The 18,709-nt window shown below is 43.3% G+C and overlaps 1 protein-coding gene across 1 annotated transcript in view; it reads right to left on the bottom strand.

Moving 5' to 3' along the window:
* The window catches only part of SHC3 (SHC adaptor protein 3), a 224,178-nt gene that overhangs the window by 92,775 nt on the left and 112,694 nt on the right, over positions 1 to 18,709 (bottom strand). Inside the window, exons 4-7 of the mRNA XM_044287510.1 lie at positions 5,655 to 5,774; positions 2,718 to 2,771; positions 1,481 to 1,532; positions 24 to 150 (exon numbers count right to left, since the gene is read on the bottom strand). Coding sequence (XP_044143445.1) covers positions 24 to 150; positions 1,481 to 1,532; positions 2,718 to 2,771; positions 5,655 to 5,774 — 353 coding nt within the window. The remainder of the gene's footprint in view (positions 1 to 23; positions 151 to 1,480; positions 1,533 to 2,717; positions 2,772 to 5,654; positions 5,775 to 18,709) is intronic.

Genomic DNA, 18,709 nt, shown 5'->3' with positions numbered 1-18,709 from the left:
TGGAATATCCCCTTTAAAATTACCTGTCAGGAAATGCAGGCATCTTAGAAGGGCACTGCAAATATTGTTTGAATCGGAGTTCAAATGCTTGGCCTATAGTGCTGATGACATCTTGAGCCAGTCCATCACTACATTCCAGAATGTGACAAGCTGGGGAAAAATGAAGTCATATATTAATAAGCAAGTATGTGCTAACCCTCTAATATCAACACTAACGTAAATTTATCTTAAAGGGAGTCTGTCACCTCCATATGGCCATATACAGTGCTCACATGGCTCTGTAGCACACCTGTACAGGTTTGTAACGGTACCTTTGTTCTTTGTCTTTAGACTTGCACCAGCAGGAAAAACGAAGTTTAATTCATATGCAAATTAGCACTGGCAAGTGCCCAGGGGCAGGTGTTCAGTGTGTAGGTGCCCAGGCTGCTCTGCCTTCTTCTCACTTTACTCCTCCTCAGCCTCTTCCTTTGCCCGCCCTCCAAGTCCGGCCCTATCAATGAGGCAAGAGACTTGGAGGGCGGCCAAAGGAAGAGACTGGGGAGGAGTAAAGTGAAAAGAAGGTAGAGCAGCCTGGGCACCTACACACTGAATGCCGCCCCTGGGCACTTGCGAGTGCTCATTTGCATATGAAATAAACTTCGTTTTTCCTGCTGGTGCAAGTCTAAAGAAAAGAACAAAGGTACCGTTACAATCCTGTATAGGTGTGCTACAGAGCCATGTAAGCACTGTATATGGCCATATGGAGGTGACAGACTCCCTTTAAAGTGTACCTAAACTTCTACTGTAAATGCCCTAAAATGAATGTTTCTAATATACTTTTTTTTTTTTTTTCCATGCGATATAGATACTTGAAGTTCAGATGCCTATAGCACTGCTGTGTATGGGAGTGTGGATTCCCCTATGGCCGCACTGAGCGCTGTACAGGCGGGAGCTCCATAGCACATCACTGCTCCTTTCTGTACCAGCGCTGCTGTCCTAAAGCCTGGCACAGATGTTCTATCCCAGGCTTTAGCAGAGCATGTGCAGCCAGAGGAGCAAGGTGCTATGGAGCTCCTGCCCCCCTCGTTCTGCTCTGCTAAAAACTTGCATTGTGCAGGGTCTAGCAGAGCGGGAAGAGCGAGTGCAGGGCAGGAGCTCAGCATAGCACATCGCTCCTCTGCCTGCGTCCACTCTGCTAAAGCCTCACATAGCATATCTACAGCAGACTATAGAAGAGCAGTGCTGGTACAGACAGGAGCAGCGATGTGCTATGCAGCTCCTGCCGGTACAGCGCTCAGTGCGGCCGCAGGGAGAGTGTCCAGAGTCCCATACACAGCAATGTACGCAAGTATAGAATGCAAAGCGCTATAGCTACCTGAATTTCAAGTGCCTATATCGCATGGAAAACAAAAAATAAAGTATATTAGAAAAAAATAGTTTTAGGGTTTACAGTAGGTTTTAATAAACCTTATAAACTTAGATAAACTTTTATAGATCTTACCTCGACGATTAACAGGATCTTTTGCCACATAAGCAACATAGTCTGTAGCATCCTAGTAGACAAATAACAAAGTTATAGATTTTTTTGGTTAGTTTTTTTGATAGCTTTTGGATTTTATTTGATGTTTCAGTTTATTATCTCATGTTTCACTTTCATGTGACATGCATGCTGCTGCACATGGAACAGTCTGTGGTCTCCTATGTGTTTTAAAACGGCATCTTTGGTAACTTACTGTAGCATCCTACTCTGAATTTGGAATAATCTATATCACGGATGCCCAACTTGTGGCCCTCCAGCTGTTGAAAAACTACAATTCCCCTGCATTCTCGGGCGGCTTACAGATATCAGGGCATGTTGGGAGTTGTTGTTTTGCAACAGCTGGAGGTCCGCCGGTTGGGAATCCCTAATCTATATAATTTTAACTACTGATAGATCTGATCTGGCCACACTAGTATTTAAAATCTGGACTTGTCATTAACACAGCAGAATGTCATAGATTCTCTCCTGAAAAACAAGTAAGTCTACTTTCACATCTGCCGCTGGGTACTCTAGCAGACAATTTCGGGAAGCGGCCGGAGAAAAAAACATGTGTGCAGCGGTTTATGTCCGGACGATTCTTGGCATATTTGCCGGGGAGCAGCCAGATCTCTGCCTGAACCCACGCTCAGAATGTGTGAATAAACACATTACAATCAATGGATATGTGTGGTGACCTGTGAAAGAGGCCTTAAGAGCACGGCTTGTGTGTTTCCAGCCTCATGCCTCATTCACATGTCAGGGATTCTCGGATGTGTGCTGTCCATGTTCTCCATTTTAATGTGCATATTAACACATCCGTGTTTTAGCACAGTCCGTTGGTCCGTGGTTTTAGCACAGAAGCATGCTCTATTTTGTCTGCGCTTACAGATCCATCACTCCCATTATAGTCTATGGGTCAGGGAAAAGCATCGACACATCACGGATGCCATCCGTCTTTCACAAACCAATCGGAGAAGATGCTATGAAAATTAATTTTCAACTGTGCAGTGTCCGTGAAACACAGATGACACATGGAGAGCCAAAAACGGACACGCGAAGCAAACACGGATCCTTTATTGCATCTTCACTAATGAATCACTGACCATCTTATTACGGATTTCATCATGGACATGGATGTGTGAGCTAGGTAAGTGGTGGTAGGAATGCGGGCATTTCTCTTTTGTGTTATTACGTGAAACAGAAAGTGTTAGGTACTCACCGGGTCACCGCCAGATGCAAAGGAAATGGACTGCATATGGTGGTTTGCTATAATCTGTAAATGAACAAACAGTAAAAATAAGTATCTTGGTCGTGTTTATATTTAAAGGGGTTTACCACTTTCCGGTTATTGTTGACCAATGGTTATTGTGCCAATTATATGGCACTTACTTATATAGTCTTTGTTGAAATTCTGCACCATTTTCAATATTTCATAAGGTATGCCACCTTGTTTACAAAGTCTTTTCTGCAGTCCACACAGTGGCCCTGTCCATAAAATGGCTGCTGATGGCGGGTCATGTGACCAGGCAAGTCACTTCTATGCGATGCCTCCTTCCTTCAAATACACTGCCCCTGCCTTCTGCACTTGTTCTGTTGGGATTTTAGAGCAGGTGTGGTGTGTTTGAATGAAGGAGGCATCACATGGAGGTGATTTGTCCGGTCACATAACCCTCCATCAGCGGCCATCTTATGGACAGGACCTCTGTGTGGACATCACAAAAGATTTTGTGCACAAGGAAGCATGCCATATAAAATGGTGAACAAAGTCTATATTAGTAAGTGCCATATAATCATCTTACAAACACATTGGTCGAAGATAACCAGAAAGTGGCCAACCCCTTTAAGGTTTGGGTTTACATCACTTTTTTTAATTACGTGTCTACATCATGCAGAGTCCTTCTATTTCTGAATGTGGGTGTTATCCACACAATGTGAATGGCAATGGGGTTTGTGTGAAATTAGGACTCCAGATGACCACAATTATAATAAAGCTCCAGAATTATATTATCAATTCCCATATATAAGCATACAGCTACATGCACACGACCGTATGTGTTTTGCGGTCCGCAAATTGCGGATCCGCAAAAAAACGGATGACGTTCCGTATGGAATCGGTTATTTTTGCGGATCCATTGTAATAATGTCTATCCTTGTCCGCAAACTAGAAAAAAATAGGACATGCACTATTTTTTTTTCGTGGCAACGGAACGGACATACTGATGCTGTCCGCGTTTTTTGTGGACCTGTTGAATTGAATGTGTCCGCATCCTATCCGCAAAAAAACGGAGCGGACACGGAAACAAACAACGTCCATGTGCATGTAGCTTACTGCAGTAATCGCTCTTTATAAACGGAATGGTTTAGGAACTAAATCCGGGCCACATCAGAGAAATCAAATCCTCTGCCACTCTCATATAGGCACCACCGGCAGCAATATGAGTATTTTTATGGAAGCTCGGATTTGTAAATGTGGAGCACAAAGGGAATAGCACAAGGCTGTGGACCAAATAACTAGTTGCATTCATGTAAATACTGGAGTCTATGTTGTGTCATACCTTTATTACTCCTACTAGAAGTTTATAAATCAATTGGCACCAGTCTGCTATAAGGCTGAGTTCACACTTCAGTTATTTGATCAGTTATTTCCATTACTGATTGTGAGCCAAAACCAGCTTACACAAAGATAAGGTATAACGAAAACCCCAACGGAAGCACTACGGAGTGCTTCCGTTGGGGTTTCATCCCATACTTCCGTTCCGCAAAAAGATAGAACATGTCCTATCTTTTTGCGGAGCTGCCGGATCGCGGACCCATTCAAGTGAATGGGTCCGCGATCCGCTGTGGCTGCCCCACGGACTGTGCTCGTGCATTGCTGCCCGCATTTTGCACACGCCCATGGGAAAGAGGCCTAACCCCTTCCCTTCAGCTGCCCCCCTCTTGCCCTTACCTGGTGCTGCCTGAGGCCTCATTGGTGGTGCACCCATGGTCCCTGCATGTCTGACATTGGCAACACTGATTGGATTGTGTTAGATTATGCAGTCCCCCCCCCCCCCCCAAAATGGTAACACTCAGTTGGACCTATATTGCAGACTGCTGGCTGCTCATTCAGAAACATCTAGTAGGAATGGCACAGCCTATTTTAATAAGAATGGATGCTCCAGAATTGTTATTGCATGAAAGTAATTATGAAACGGACATGTCGGGAGAGGTGACAGCTTCCCTTTAGGACATTTCCAGGAATATGAAATAGTTCCACAGCAATTGGAAACCAAGGCGGTCACCATGCTGACTGCATGTAGCATTCATGGCAGTAACTTCAAATGGTAAGCACCGTTCAGTCAATGCTTCACAATCCCGCCCTTCTCCGTTACTATGTCAGTCAATGCATTTCTTCATTGTGTACATGTACTGCAGACACTGATACTTGGGCGCTCTGCCATCTATCCTGCTCCATGACAAATAATCTTCCAACTGTTGCTCTGGCAACCACTGCCAGCCTCAGCCAACACATTCTGCAGAGGCATTTCATGTTCATTCATTGATTCCATTTGCTTTAGGAATACAATACATGCAAGCAAGATTCAAGGAATAGAGGTCATTACCTGACCGGCCAAATATCATATTCTGTAAGGATAAAATGGCTTCACCTCCACAAAATCAACACATTTATACCCGGATTTCGACAATAATTCTGCATTCGCATGAACAGTAGGGAGATTTATCAAAACTGATGTAAAGGTAAACTGTCTTAGTTGCCCATAGCAACCAATCATTACTCCCCCATCTTATCCCCCACCTCTTCCAGCTCCATCACTCTGATCCTCCCCGCCGGCTTTGTTTGTTTAGCTATAGAGAAGATGTGCCTGTCTATATACTCCACATGATCACTGCAGCCAATCACCGTCAGACTAATGTGACAAGCTACATACCACTGAGGCCAGCGATTGGCTGCAGCGGTGTCCAGTGTATATGGGCACATCATCACTGCAGCCAAGAAGATGATGTCATGGCTGCAGCAGTGGGAGGATCAGGATTCTAATTTTATGAATTGGTGGCATAGTAGAATGTTTTTTTTAATAAGTCAGACAACCCCATAAATAAGTAGCAATGACTTTCTTTATCTGCTTGCCATATCCATATGGTGATATGATCATACCTGTTTTGAATCTGGAGTCATCATATTTAAGCTGGTCGTAGATATATTCAGCGTTATACACATTCCCGCAAATTGGAGGTTGCTCTTTCCAAGGATGCTAGAGAGGATTTTATTTGCTGGCTAGAAAGAAAAAAACAAACATTTGAGCTTGTACTCATTGGTGGTATTCATATTTTTCTTCCTGTATTTACAGTATTGAAAAAGATCTATACAAGAACCATAGGAGCTACATCACAGGTTGAAAGGTACGCCGAAAAGTATTAAAGGGAAACGACTGCGTCAACTCTCATTGTAACTATATACTTTGAAAGGAAAGTGTCATAAGAAAATGACCTATTGTTTAAATCAGGTTCTTATGTTAACCCCTTAGTGACACCCATACGCCTTTTTACGGCTGTCACTAAGGGGCCTTAGGCTGGGCCACCGCCCTGCTCTAACAGCCCAGACCGGACGAAGGGGGGATGCCGATCCGGGCTGTTTAACACTTTACATTGGCGCCCGCCGCATGTGAGGTGCTGACAGAGGCACTACGCAAATGCGATTGTAGGGTTCCGATGTGTGTGAAGGCTGGAAGGGCCCTGATGTAGGCCCCCGACCAGCCTTCAGTAATTCTTCTCTGGTGCAGCCTGCTGGTCAATGTTAGAATAGCATTGCCATTAAAATGCAATGCACTATAAGCATAATGCATTGCATTTTAAAAGCAATCAAAATATTGTCTGTTATAGTCTCCTTGTGGAACTATTAAGTGGTAACAAAAATAAAAAAATAAAACATTTCTCAAATTTAAAAAATTACATTAAAAAATGTAGCTTTTGTTTCCCATTGAAAATACGCTTTTCAACAGCAAAAAATAACCATCCCCCATATGTTTGGGTATTTCCGCATCTATAACGACCCAGACTACATAAATATCACATAAATTATCCTCTACGTAAAAAAAAAAAAAAAAAGACAGAATATTATGTTATTTATACCGAAAAATGAACGCCGTTAAATTTATAACGTAAAAACGCAGTGGCAGTATTGCTGTTTTTACCATCTAAACCAGAAAGAGTTAATAAAAGTTAATCATAAAGTTATGTGTACCCCAAAATTGTGCCATTAAAAACTACAACTTGTCCAGCAAAAAACAAGCCCTCATAAAGCTATATAGACGGAAAAATAAAAAAGTTAAAGCTCTTGGAACGCGACGATGAAAAAAGGAAGAAAAACGCTTGGTCAGTAAGGCCCAAAACAGGTCACTAAGGGGTTAAACATATTTTACTGAATTTTTGCTAATGTTATTTTAAACTTTCCATGTCAATATCTACTTACAATAAAAACTAAAATCCAGCAGTTATTGAACTAACCACTAAGCCTAATAATAGGCACCACTACTTCATCTGTACTGGTCACTTTACTGCAGTTATCTTCTTATAATTACAGGCAGGATTATAATGACACTTATCACCTATATATACAGATAACACTGGATTCACAATTGGTAATATCACAGCTTATCAACTCCCTCCTGACCTGTGCACAGGACACAGGGAATGCCTAGTAAAAACTCTCCCATAGACATCAATGAGATCCCCTCCTGTCCATTGTGGCTATGGCCCATGGTGGAGAAGAGGAAGAGAGAGGAGGTGGCACTCGTGCGACTGCTGCTTTCTCTTCAACATTACACTGAATGTCATCTCACTTATATAGGACAAGTATAGGACATGTTCTATTTTTTTGCGGGCACAGTGGAATAAACAAACATGTGTGCTGTACACATCTTTTGTGGCCCCGGTCAAGTGAATGGGTCTGCATCTGACCTGTAAAAAATGCGGATCAGATGCGGACAAAAAACATGGCCTTCATGAGCCCTAAACCTGAGGATAAGTTATCAATATTTAAAAAAAAACTTTAATGACCAAGCATATAATTTCCAAATATTTTAGTAAACGAGAGAACGCTAGAAAAGTTTTTTTGTTTAGTTCAAATAAATTTGTTTTTCTTATACCTTAGGCTTTATTTTTATGCTATTTTTATATTAGTACCATATTTTATTCTTTGTGAAATCTGTGAAAATATAAAGAAGCAAATATATGTCTGTTTTTAAAAAAATTGAATATCACAAAGTGCTTTTGCTATATAGAGCTGTGGTTTTCTTTCTTTTAATTTTTTATGTATTTATTTTTCATATACATTGTACTCCTCTTAAGGGACCAATAGGGAATATTTTATCTTTACATTTTTTTTGCTAAGTTTCTCTGTAATCTGGGGCTGACATGTTATTCCCAATTACAGGGGAAATGTGGTACAGCCTCCTGCTAAAGACTGCAGCGATAATCTGGGTATGCTAAGACCCAGCAGTTCCTGCAGCTACCTGGCACTGCCACTTCCTAAACTGTATACAAGGCACTCATTGAGCACCATCTCTGCCTTCTGTATGGGGATTCCAGTCTGACAAACGACTTCCCTCTCCTTTAACTGCATGATTGCAGTTCAGAAATTCCTCTGCAAACTTATATGTGGACCAGCCAGATGTTTTAAGATGTTCTGCAGGTGGTTTATTTACATTATCCACAATATCATTAAAAACATTATGCATGGCAAGTACTGGATCTACTTATTAATGGCACATATTAAAGTAACCTGTCAGGAAATTCAATGTACCCTAACCATGGGTAGCAAGAAATACTGACAGGCTTCCCTATTAAGAAAGATCTATATTTTACTGTGAAATGCTGCAGCCTTCCAGGGAGCCAGGCACAGGGAGAAGTGACTCCCGACCAGCTCCCTGATGGCTTTTTCCTGAGTTGCTCAGCTTCACTGACGAGTCTCTCCCTATATGTGTATAGGGAGAAATCTATAAATCAAGTCATGTAGGGAGAAGCCAGCGGGGAGCCACCCAGTGGACACTTCTCCCCATGCCCAACTCATTATAAATTATGTTTTCTCTTACATCCTGCCATGTTTCAGAATAAGAGACAGGTAATGAGGAAGACTGTTAGCTTTTCATGCTGCCCCAGGATAGGCAACAAGAACCTCCTGGCAGCTTCCCTATAAATATGTTCAAAGGAAATAACAAAGGCCACTTCTGCTCAAATATGAAATTAAAAACCTGTATACATAAAATAAAAAAAATTGTCAAAGTCATCTGAATGGTGCCGTAATCTACTATTTATACCTACATCTTCACACAAGATTAAGAAAGTGATATAATCTCACTGCCAGCAAAATTATTCTTTGTTCCTCAGATTTGCATAGTATGAGTCACGAATCTCAATTTATACAAGTGGATATAAAAAATCTACAAACCCTGTTAAAATGCTAGGTTTTTGTCATCTAAATAATCAGACAAAGAAATATCATTTCTGAACTTTTTCCACTTTTAATATCATCTATAATCTGTACAATTCAATGGGGAAAAATAAAAAATAATGAACTAAAATAAATATAGGTGCAGCGAGCTCCAGAGGAACAGGTGCAGAGGAGAGGTAGTTTCCACAATGAGATGTTGTGTCACGGTGTGCTCCCTTAGGCCATCGCTCCCTAGGGCTGGATGCAGTGTAAAAGTGGATTGAAGAAACCAGGCAGGCATAAGAAAACAACAGCTTTATTTACTGAGTGCAAAAAATAACTTGGGTTACATCCTGCAATAATAAATACAAGGTTCAGTCTCTGTCACCAGATGATGAGGTGGCTGGTTAGATGCCACCCAGAAATATGCTAGCTGACAAAGTCTCGCTCTCCTGATTCTTCTTTACTACTGTAAAGCTGGCACCTACGACTGTTGATGTCCACTAAGTAATGCTGGCTTATATATTTGCCTATCCAGCCGTGGGGTGATGGGTGTCTGGGTGTCCCCCCACCTTGTAGCGGTTTCTGTAGAGCTGATTGTATCTGCTATCTGGAACGCCATAGATTTGATGGATTCTGCGATCCTTGGACCATTCTGTCACTCTGGAGCAGTGATCTTCTCAGTGAAGATGGATTCCTAGCCCTAAGGCCCTTAGGGACATGGGCTGATAGACGTGCCCCCTGTCTCCTCACTAGCCTAGCTAGCTCTCTCTACTGACAGGAAGTCGGACCAGCCCAATCCTATCAAGGGGGGAGGGTGGGTGGACTGGTTAGCTCCATTCCTAGTGCCATTCATCTGCTGGTGCAACAGTACATGACATAAGTAAAACATTACCATTGCATTATAAACCAAACAATTTGCAAATTTTCTATCTAAGGTATTGCACATGCAGACCCTTAAACTAATACTTTGCTGAAGTACCCTTTGAATTTATGACACCATTTAGTCTTTTTGGGTAGGATTCTATCAGCATGGCATATCTAGACTAGGAAATCTTTGCCCACGCTCCAAATCTTTCAGACTGCGAGGGCATCTCCTGTGTACAGCCCTCTTCAGGTCAACCCACAGCTTTTTAATTGGGTGCAGGTCTGGCCTCTGGTGGGCCAATCAAAAACTTTGATCTTCATCTGGCGAAACTTTTCTTTTCTTGATGTGGAGGTATGCTTTGGGTCATGGTCATGATGAAATGAGAAATTCCTCTTTATCTTCAGCTTTTTAGTAAAGGCTCATAATTTCCACCACCTTTACTAAAGCCCCAGTTTCAGCTGCAGAAAAGTAGCTACAAAGCATCATGTTGCCTCCATCATGCTGTCAGCACCAGACATCTGAGAAGCTCTGACAGACGTCTAGAACCTCCTCCTTGAGGTTCCTTTGTTTTGCTTTCATTTTCTCATCTCGTTAGCCTCTCTCAGCTGTCATGTAGTTGCACTGATTGCATCCCTTTAAATCCTTTTCCTATAGTGCATCACTTTGCGGTTTATACAACTTCCTGGAGTGTGTGCATGCTGTTCCTACTTCTCAGTCTTCTACAAGATAAGTTTTGTTCATTTATTTGTGTTTTTCTGTTTGCTGGATCTCAGGTGACCCTGACTCCCTCCGTATCTAGTGTAGGGAGCCGGTGGTCATGTCCCCTCACTATTATAGGGTGTTCAGGTGTTATACAGTCAAGGTACGAGGATATGCGATCATCTACCATTGGGATTTTCGCATAGGCTGAGCAGTCAGGGAGAGAGCCAGGTCTGATGCAGGGCTCTCCCTTTTTGTTCCTTAGTTTTGGATCCAGTCAGTCGTATATTCATTTTGTGTTTTCTAGTTTCCTGCACACCTTCCGTGACATTATAAACCGCCAAAACCATCTCAAGCATGGATCTGGTTTCACTTTTGACTGAACGCATGCAGGGTCTTTCATTGGAGGTAGCAGATCTCCGTAAGACTCTTTCTCAGTTTCAAGTGACCGGTTCAGCTTACGTTCATGGAGCTTGTTCTGAGCCTAAGATCTCGCTCCCGGATACGTTCTCTGGGGGTAGTGAGAATTTTGTGCGTTTTAGAGAGGCTTGCAAACTTCATTTTCGCCTACTTCCCCATTCCTCTGGTGATGAGGAACGGAGGGTGGGGATCATCATATCGCTGCTCAGGGATAACGCTCAGTCCTGGGCCTTTTCGCTGCCGGTGGGGACACGGCCCCTCCGTTCAGTGGATGAATTCTTTTTAGCCCTGGGTCAGATATATGATGATCCGGATCGTGTTGCTCTGGCTGAGTCTAGACTATGTCTTTTATGTCAGGGTAAACAATCCGCAGGGATATACTGTTCAGAATTTCGGAGATGGGCAGCTGATACTGGTTGGAATGATGCTGCACTCCCAAGTCAATTTTGCCATGGTCTTTCAGAGAGATTGAAAGATGCATTTGCCTTTTATGAGAGGCGTACCTCCTTGGACTCTGCCATGTCTCGGGCCGTTCGTATTGACAGGCGTCTTAGAGAGAGAGGAGAGATCACTCCTTCCTGTCATACTCAATCCCAGGACAGTATGGCGGTCTCATTCTGTGCACAGTGGTCTCAGTTGCTGTCAACCCCTTCTGAGCAGGAGCCCATGCAGCTGGGTTTGATTGCCTCTAACAATAGAAGATTCAGCCCTCATGGGAAGGTTTGTTTCTGTTGTGGAGGTATAAATTATTTGGCAAATGTTTGTCCCTCTAGGAGATTCAGGCAGTTTATTTGAGAGTAATAAAGAAACAAAAAGGAAAAAATCCTTTAAAAATGTTCCATCTGTTACCATTGGCAAGGTTGATGCAGAAAATGAAGGTTTTCCGTTTGCTTGTAGTTCCCGTTTTGTCCTACCTGCCAGGGTGGCGCTAGAGAGCAAGAACATTTTTTGTGAGATTTTTGTAGATAGTGGAGCAGCTGTCAATCTCATTGATAATCAATTTGCTATAACTCATGGTTTCCAGGTATGCACTTTGGGAAAGGATATACCTGTTTTTGCTATTGATTCCGCTCCACTTTCTCAGAAATCATTAAAGGGCATAGTTCACAATATCCGTTTGATTGTGAGTGATGCTCATGTTGAGGATGTGTCATGTTTCGTCCTTAGCGGGTTGCCTGCTCCTCTAGTGTTGGGGCTACCCTGGCTCACTAAACATAACCCCACCATTGATTGGCAAGCGAGGCAAATAAATGGTTGGAGTGACTTTTGCAGAGAGAATTGCCTCACGACATCTGTTTCTGAGGTTTCTACTAAGACTGTACCATCTTTTCTCTCTGAATTTTCGGATGTCTTCTCTGAGAGTGGTGTTCAGGACTTGCCCCCGCACAGGGAGTACGATTGCCCTATTAATCTCATCCCAGGCGCCAAGCTGCCTAAATCTCGTTTATACAATCTCTCCCAACCTGAAAGGGTTGCTATGCGTGCTTATATCTCTGAGTGTCTGAGAAAGGGACACATACGACCCTCGAAGTCACCTGTTGCCGCTGGTTTTTTCTTTGTTAAGAAAAAAGATGGTTCTTTAAGACCATGTCTGGATTTCAGGGAGCTGAACAGTATCACAATTCGTGACCCTTATCCGCTTCCTTGGATCCCGGACCTGTTTAACCAGATTGTTGGGGCTAAAGTTTTTTCCAAGTTGGATCTAAGAGGGGCATACAACCTGGTCAGGGTCAGAGAAGGAGACGAATGGAAGACGGCCTTCAATACCCCTGAGGGCCATTTTGAGAATTTGGTTATGCCTTTTGGTTTGATGAATGCTCCAGCCGTCTTTCAGCATTTTGTGAACAGCATTTTTTATCATTTAATGGGGAAATTTGTATTAGTGTATCTGGATGACATTTTGATTTTTTCTCCTGATTTCAAAACTCATAGGGAACACTTACGACAGGTCTTGCTCATCCTGCGGGAGAATAAATTGTACGCTAAACTGGAGAAATGTGTGTTTGCGGTTCCAGAAATTCAATTTCTGGGGTTTCTTCTCTCTGCTTCTGGTTTTCGCATGGACCCCGAGAAGGTCCGCGCTGTGCTTGAGTGGGAGCTTCCTGAGAACCAGAAGGCGCTGATGCGTTTTTTGGGCTTTGCCAATTATTACAGAAAGTTTATTTTGAATTATTCCTCTGTTGTTAAACCACTCACTGATATGACTAGAAAGGGGGTAGATTTTTCCTCCTGGTCGGTAGAGGCGCGTAAGGCCTTTTCTAATATCAAGGAGAGTTTTGCTTCCGCTCCCATCTTGGTACAACCTGATATTTCTCTACCCTTCATAGTTGAGGTTGATGCTTCTGAGGTGGGTGTGGGTGCGGTCTTGTCTCAGGGTCCCTCTCCTGCCAAATGGCGACCGTGTGCCTTTTTCTCGAAGAAACTCTCCTCCGCAGAGAGAAATTACAATGTGGGAGATAGGGAGTTGTTGGCCATCAAATTGGCTTTTGAGGAATGGCGCCATTGGCTAGAGGGAGCCAGACACCCTATTACCGTGTTTACTGACCATAAGAATCTGGCCTACTTGGAGTCAGCCAAGCGTCTGAACCCGAGACAGGCCAGATGGTCTTTGTTCTTTTCCAGGTTTAATTTTGTTGTCACGTTCCGCCCTGGGGTTAAGAATGTGAAGGCGGATGCCTTGTCACATTGTTTTCCGGGAGGTGGGAATTTTGAAGACCCGGGTCCCATTTTGGCTGAAGGTGTGGTGGTCTCTGCTCTTTATCCTGAATTAGAGGCAGAGGTTCAGGTAGCCCAGTCAGAGGCTCCTGATATTTGTCCTCCTGGGAGGTTGTTTGTGCCTCTCGCTTTAAGACACAAGATTTTTAACCACTTGAGCCCCGCTAGCTGAAACCCCCTTCATGACCAGAGCACTTTTTACACTTCGGCACTACACTCCTTTCACCGTTTATCGCTCGGTCATGCAACTTACCACCCAAATGAATTTTACCTCCTTTTCTGCTCACTAATAGAGCTTTCATTTGGTGGTATTTTATTGCTGCTGACATTTTTACTTTTTTTGTTATTAATCAAAATGTAACGATTTTTTTGCAAAAAAATGACATTTTTCACTTTCAGCTGTAAAATTTTGCAAAAAAAACGACATCCATATATAAATTTTTCGCCAAATTTTTTGTTCTACATGTCTTTGATAAAAAAAAATGTTTGGGCAAAAAAAAAAATGGTTTGGGTAAAAGTTATAGCGTTTACACACTATGGTACAAAAATGTGAATTTCCGCTTTTTGAAACGGCTCTGATTTTCTGAGCACCTGTCATGATTCCTGAGGATCTACAATGCCCAAACAGTAGAAAACCCCCACAAATGACCCCATTTCGGAAAGTAGACACCCTAAGGTATTCGCTGATGGGCATAGTGAGTTCATAGAACTTTTTATTTTTTGTCACAAGTTAGCGGAAAATGATGATGATTTTTTCTTTTTTTTTTTTTCTTACAAAGTTCCATATTCCACTAACTTGCGACAAAAAATAAAAAATTCTAGGAACTCGCTGTGCCCCTCACAGAATACCTTGGGGTGTCTTCTTTCCAAAATGGGGTCACTTGTGGCGTAGTTATACTGCCCTGGCAATTTAGGGGCCCTAATGTGTGAGAAGAACTTTGCAATCAAAATGTGTAAAAAATGACCGGCGAAACCCGAAAGGTGCACTTTGGAATATGTGCCCCTTTGCCCACCTAGGCTGCAATAAAGTGTCACACATCTGGTATCGCCGTACTCAGGAGAAGTTGGGGAATGTGTTTTGGGGTGTCATTTTACATATACCCATGCTGGGTGAGAGAAATATCTTGGTCAAATGCCAACTTTGCCATTTTATAAAAATGGAAAGTTGTCATTTGACCAAGATATTTCTCTCACCCAGCATGGGTATATGTAAAATGACACCCCAAAACACATTCCTTAACTTCTCCTGAGTACGGCGATACCAGATGTGTCACACTTTTTTGCTGCCAAGGTGGGCAAAGGGGCACATATTCCAAAGTGCACCTTTCGGATTTTGCAGGCAATTTTTTACACATTTTGATTGCAAGGTACTTCTCACACATTTGGGCCCCTAAATTGCCAGGGCAGTATAACTACGCCACAAGTGACCCCATTTTGGAAAGAAGACACCCCAAGGTATTCCGTGAGGGGCACTGCGAGTTCCTAGAATTTTTTTTTTTTGTCACAAGTTAGCGGAAAATGATGATTTTTTTTTTTTCTCTTTTTTCCTTACAAAGTCTCATATTCCACTAACTTGCGACAAAAAATAAAAAATTCTAGGAACTCGCCATGCCCCTCACGGAATACCTTGGGGTGTCTTCTTTCTAAAATGGGGTCACTTGTGGCGTAGTTATACTGCCCTGGCAATTTAGGGGCCCATATGTGTGAGAAGTACTTTGCAATCAAAATCTGTAAAAAATGACCGGTGAAATCCGAAAGGTGCACTTTGGAATATGTGCCCCTTTGCCCACCTTGGCATCAAAAAAGTGTCACACATCTGGTATCGCCGTACTCAGGAGAAGTTGGGGAATGTGTTTTGGGGTGTCATTTTACATATACCCATGCTGGGTGAGAGAAATATCTTGGCAAAAGACAACTTTTCCCATTTTTTTATACAAAGTAGGCATTTGACCAAGATATTTTTCTCACCCAGCATGGGTATATGTAAAATGACACCCCAAAACACATTCCCCAACTTCTCCTGAGTACGGCGATACCAGATGTGTGACACTTTTTTGCAGCCAAGGTGGGCAAAGGGGCACATATTCCAAAGTGCACCTTTCGGATTTCGCAGGCCATTTTTTACACATTTTGATTGCAAGGTACTTCTTACACATTTGGGCCCCTAAATTGCCAGGGCAGTATAACTACGCCACAAGTGACCCCATTTTGGAAAGAAGACACCCCAAGGTATTCCGTGAGGGGCACGGCGAGTTCCTAGAATTTTTTATTTTTTGTCGCAAGTTAGTGGAATATGAGACTTTGTAAGGAAAAAAGAAAAAAAAAGAAAAATCATCATTTTCCGCTAACTTGTGACAAAAATAAAAAATTCTAGGAACTCGCCATGCCCCTCACGGAATACCTTGGGGTGTCTTCTTTCCAAAATGGGGTCACTTGTGGCGTAGTTATACTGCCCTGGCAATTTAGGGGCCCAAATGTGTAAGAAGTACTTTGCAATCAAAATCTGTAAAAAATAGCCTGTGAAATCCGAAAGGTGCTCTTTGGAATATGTGCCCCTTTGCCCACCTTGGCTGCAAAAAAGTGTCACACATCTGGTATCGCCGTACTCAGGAGAAGTTGGGGAATGTGTTTTGGGGTGTCATTTTACATATACCCATGCTGGGTGAGAGAAATATCTTGGCAAAAGATAACTTTTCCCATTTTTTTATACAAAGTTGGCATTTGACCAAGATATTTTTCTCACCCAGCATGGGTATATGTAAAATGACACCCCAAAACACATTGCCCAACTTCTCCTGAGTACGGCGATACCAGATGTGTGACACTTTTTTGCAGCCTAGATGCGCAAAGGTGCCCAAATTCCTTTTAGGAGGGCATTTTTAGACATTTGGATCCCAGACTTCTTCTCACACTTTCGGGCCCCTAAAAAGCCAGGGCAGTATAAATACCCCACATGTGACCCCACTTTGGAAAGAAGACACCCCAAGGTATTCAATGAGGGGCCTGGCGAGTTCCTAGAAATTTTTATTTTTTTGCATAAGTTAGCGGAAATTGATTTTTTTTTGTTTTTTTCTCACAAAGTCTCACTTTCCGCTAACTTAGGACAAAAATTTCAATCTTTCATGGACTCAATATGCCCCTCACGGAATACCTTGGGGTGTCTTCTTTCCGAAATGGGGTCACATGTGGGGTATTTATACTGCCCTGGCTTTTTAAGGGCCCTAAAGCGTGAGAAGAAGTCTGGAATATAAATGTCTAAAAATGTTTACGCATTTGGATTCCGTGAGGGGTATGGTGAGTTCATGTGAGATTTTATTTTTGGACACAAGTTAGTGGAGACTTTGTAAGAAAAAACAAAAACAAAAACAAACAAAAAATTTCCGCTAACTTTGGGCCAAAAAAATGTCTGAATGGAGCCTTACAGGGGGAGTGATCAATGACAGGGGGGTGATCAATGACAGGGGGGTGATCAATGACAGGGGGGTGATCACCCATATAGACTCCCTGATCACCCCCCTGTCACTGATCACCCCCCTGGTAAGGCTCCATTCAGACGTCCGTATGATTTTTACGGATCCATGGATACATGGATCGGATCCGCAAAACACATGCGGACGTCTGAATGGAGCCTTACAGGGGGGTTATCAATGACAGGGGGTGATCAGGGTGATCACCCCCCTGTCACTGATCACCCCCCCTGTAAGGCTCCATTCAGACGTCCGTATGATTTTTACGGATCCATGGATACATGGATCGGATCCGCAAAACACATGCGGACGTCTGAATGGAGCCTTACAGGGGGGGTGATCAATGACAGAGGGGTGATCACCCATATAGACTCCCTGATCACCCCCCTGTAAGGCTCCATTCAGACGTCCGTATGATTTTTCACGGATCCACGGATACATGGATCGGATCCGCAAAACACATGCGGACGTCTGAATGGAGCCTTACAGGGGGGGGGGTGATCAATGACAGAGGGGTGATCACCCATATAGACTCCCTGATCACCCCCCTGTAAGGCTCCATTCAGACGTCCGTATGATTTTTTACGGATCCACGGATACATGGATCGGATCCGCAAAACACATGCGGACGTCTGAATGGAGCCTTACAGGGGGGGGGTGATCAATGACAGAGGGGTGATCACCCATATAGACTCCCTGATCACCCCCCTGTAAGGCTCCATTCAGACGTCCGTATGATTTTTTACGGATCCACGGATACATGGATCGGATCCGCAAAACACATGCGGACGTCTGAATGGAGCCTTACAGGGGGGTGATCAATGACAGGGGGGTGATCAGGGAGTCTATATGGGGTGATCAACCCCCTGTCATTGATCACCCCCCTGTAAGGCTCCATTCAGACGTCCGCATGTGTTTTGCGGATCCGATCCATGTATCAGTGGATCCGTAAAAATCATGCAGACGTCTGAATGGAACCTTACAGGGGGGTGATCAATGACAGAGGGGTGATCAATGCAGGGGGTGATCAGGGAATCTATATGGGTGATCACCCGCCTGTCATTGATCACCCCCCTGTAAGGCTCCATTCAGACGTCCGTATGTGTTTTGCGGATCCGATCCATGTATCAGTGGATCCGTAAAAATCATGCGGATGTCTGAATGGAGCCTTACAGGGGGGTGATCAATGACAGAGGGGTGATCAATGACAGGGAAGTGATCAGGAAGTCTATATGCGTGATCACCCCCTTGTCATTGATCACCCCCCTGTAAGGCTCCATTCAGAGGTCCGCATGTGTTTTGCGGATCCGATCCATGTATCAGTGGATCCGTAAAAATCATGCGGATGTCTGAATGGAGCCTTACAGGGGGGTGATCAATGACAGAGGGGTGATCAATGACAGGGAAGTGATCAGGAAGTCTATATGCGTGATCACCCACTTGTCATTGATCACCCCCCTGTAAGGCTCCATTCAGACGTCCGTATGCGTTTTGCGGATCCGATCCATGTATCAGTGGATCCGTAAAAATCATGCGGATGTCTGAATGGAGCCTTACAGGGGGGTGATCAATGACAGAGGGGTGATCAATGACAGGGAAGTGATCAGGAAGTC

This window comes from Bufo gargarizans, chromosome 1, assembly GCF_014858855.1.
Source record: "Bufo gargarizans isolate SCDJY-AF-19 chromosome 1, ASM1485885v1, whole genome shotgun sequence".
In the NCBI taxonomy this organism is placed as follows: domain Eukaryota; kingdom Metazoa; phylum Chordata; class Amphibia; order Anura; family Bufonidae; genus Bufo; species Bufo gargarizans.
This window is presented reverse-complemented; position numbering and strand designations above follow the sequence as displayed.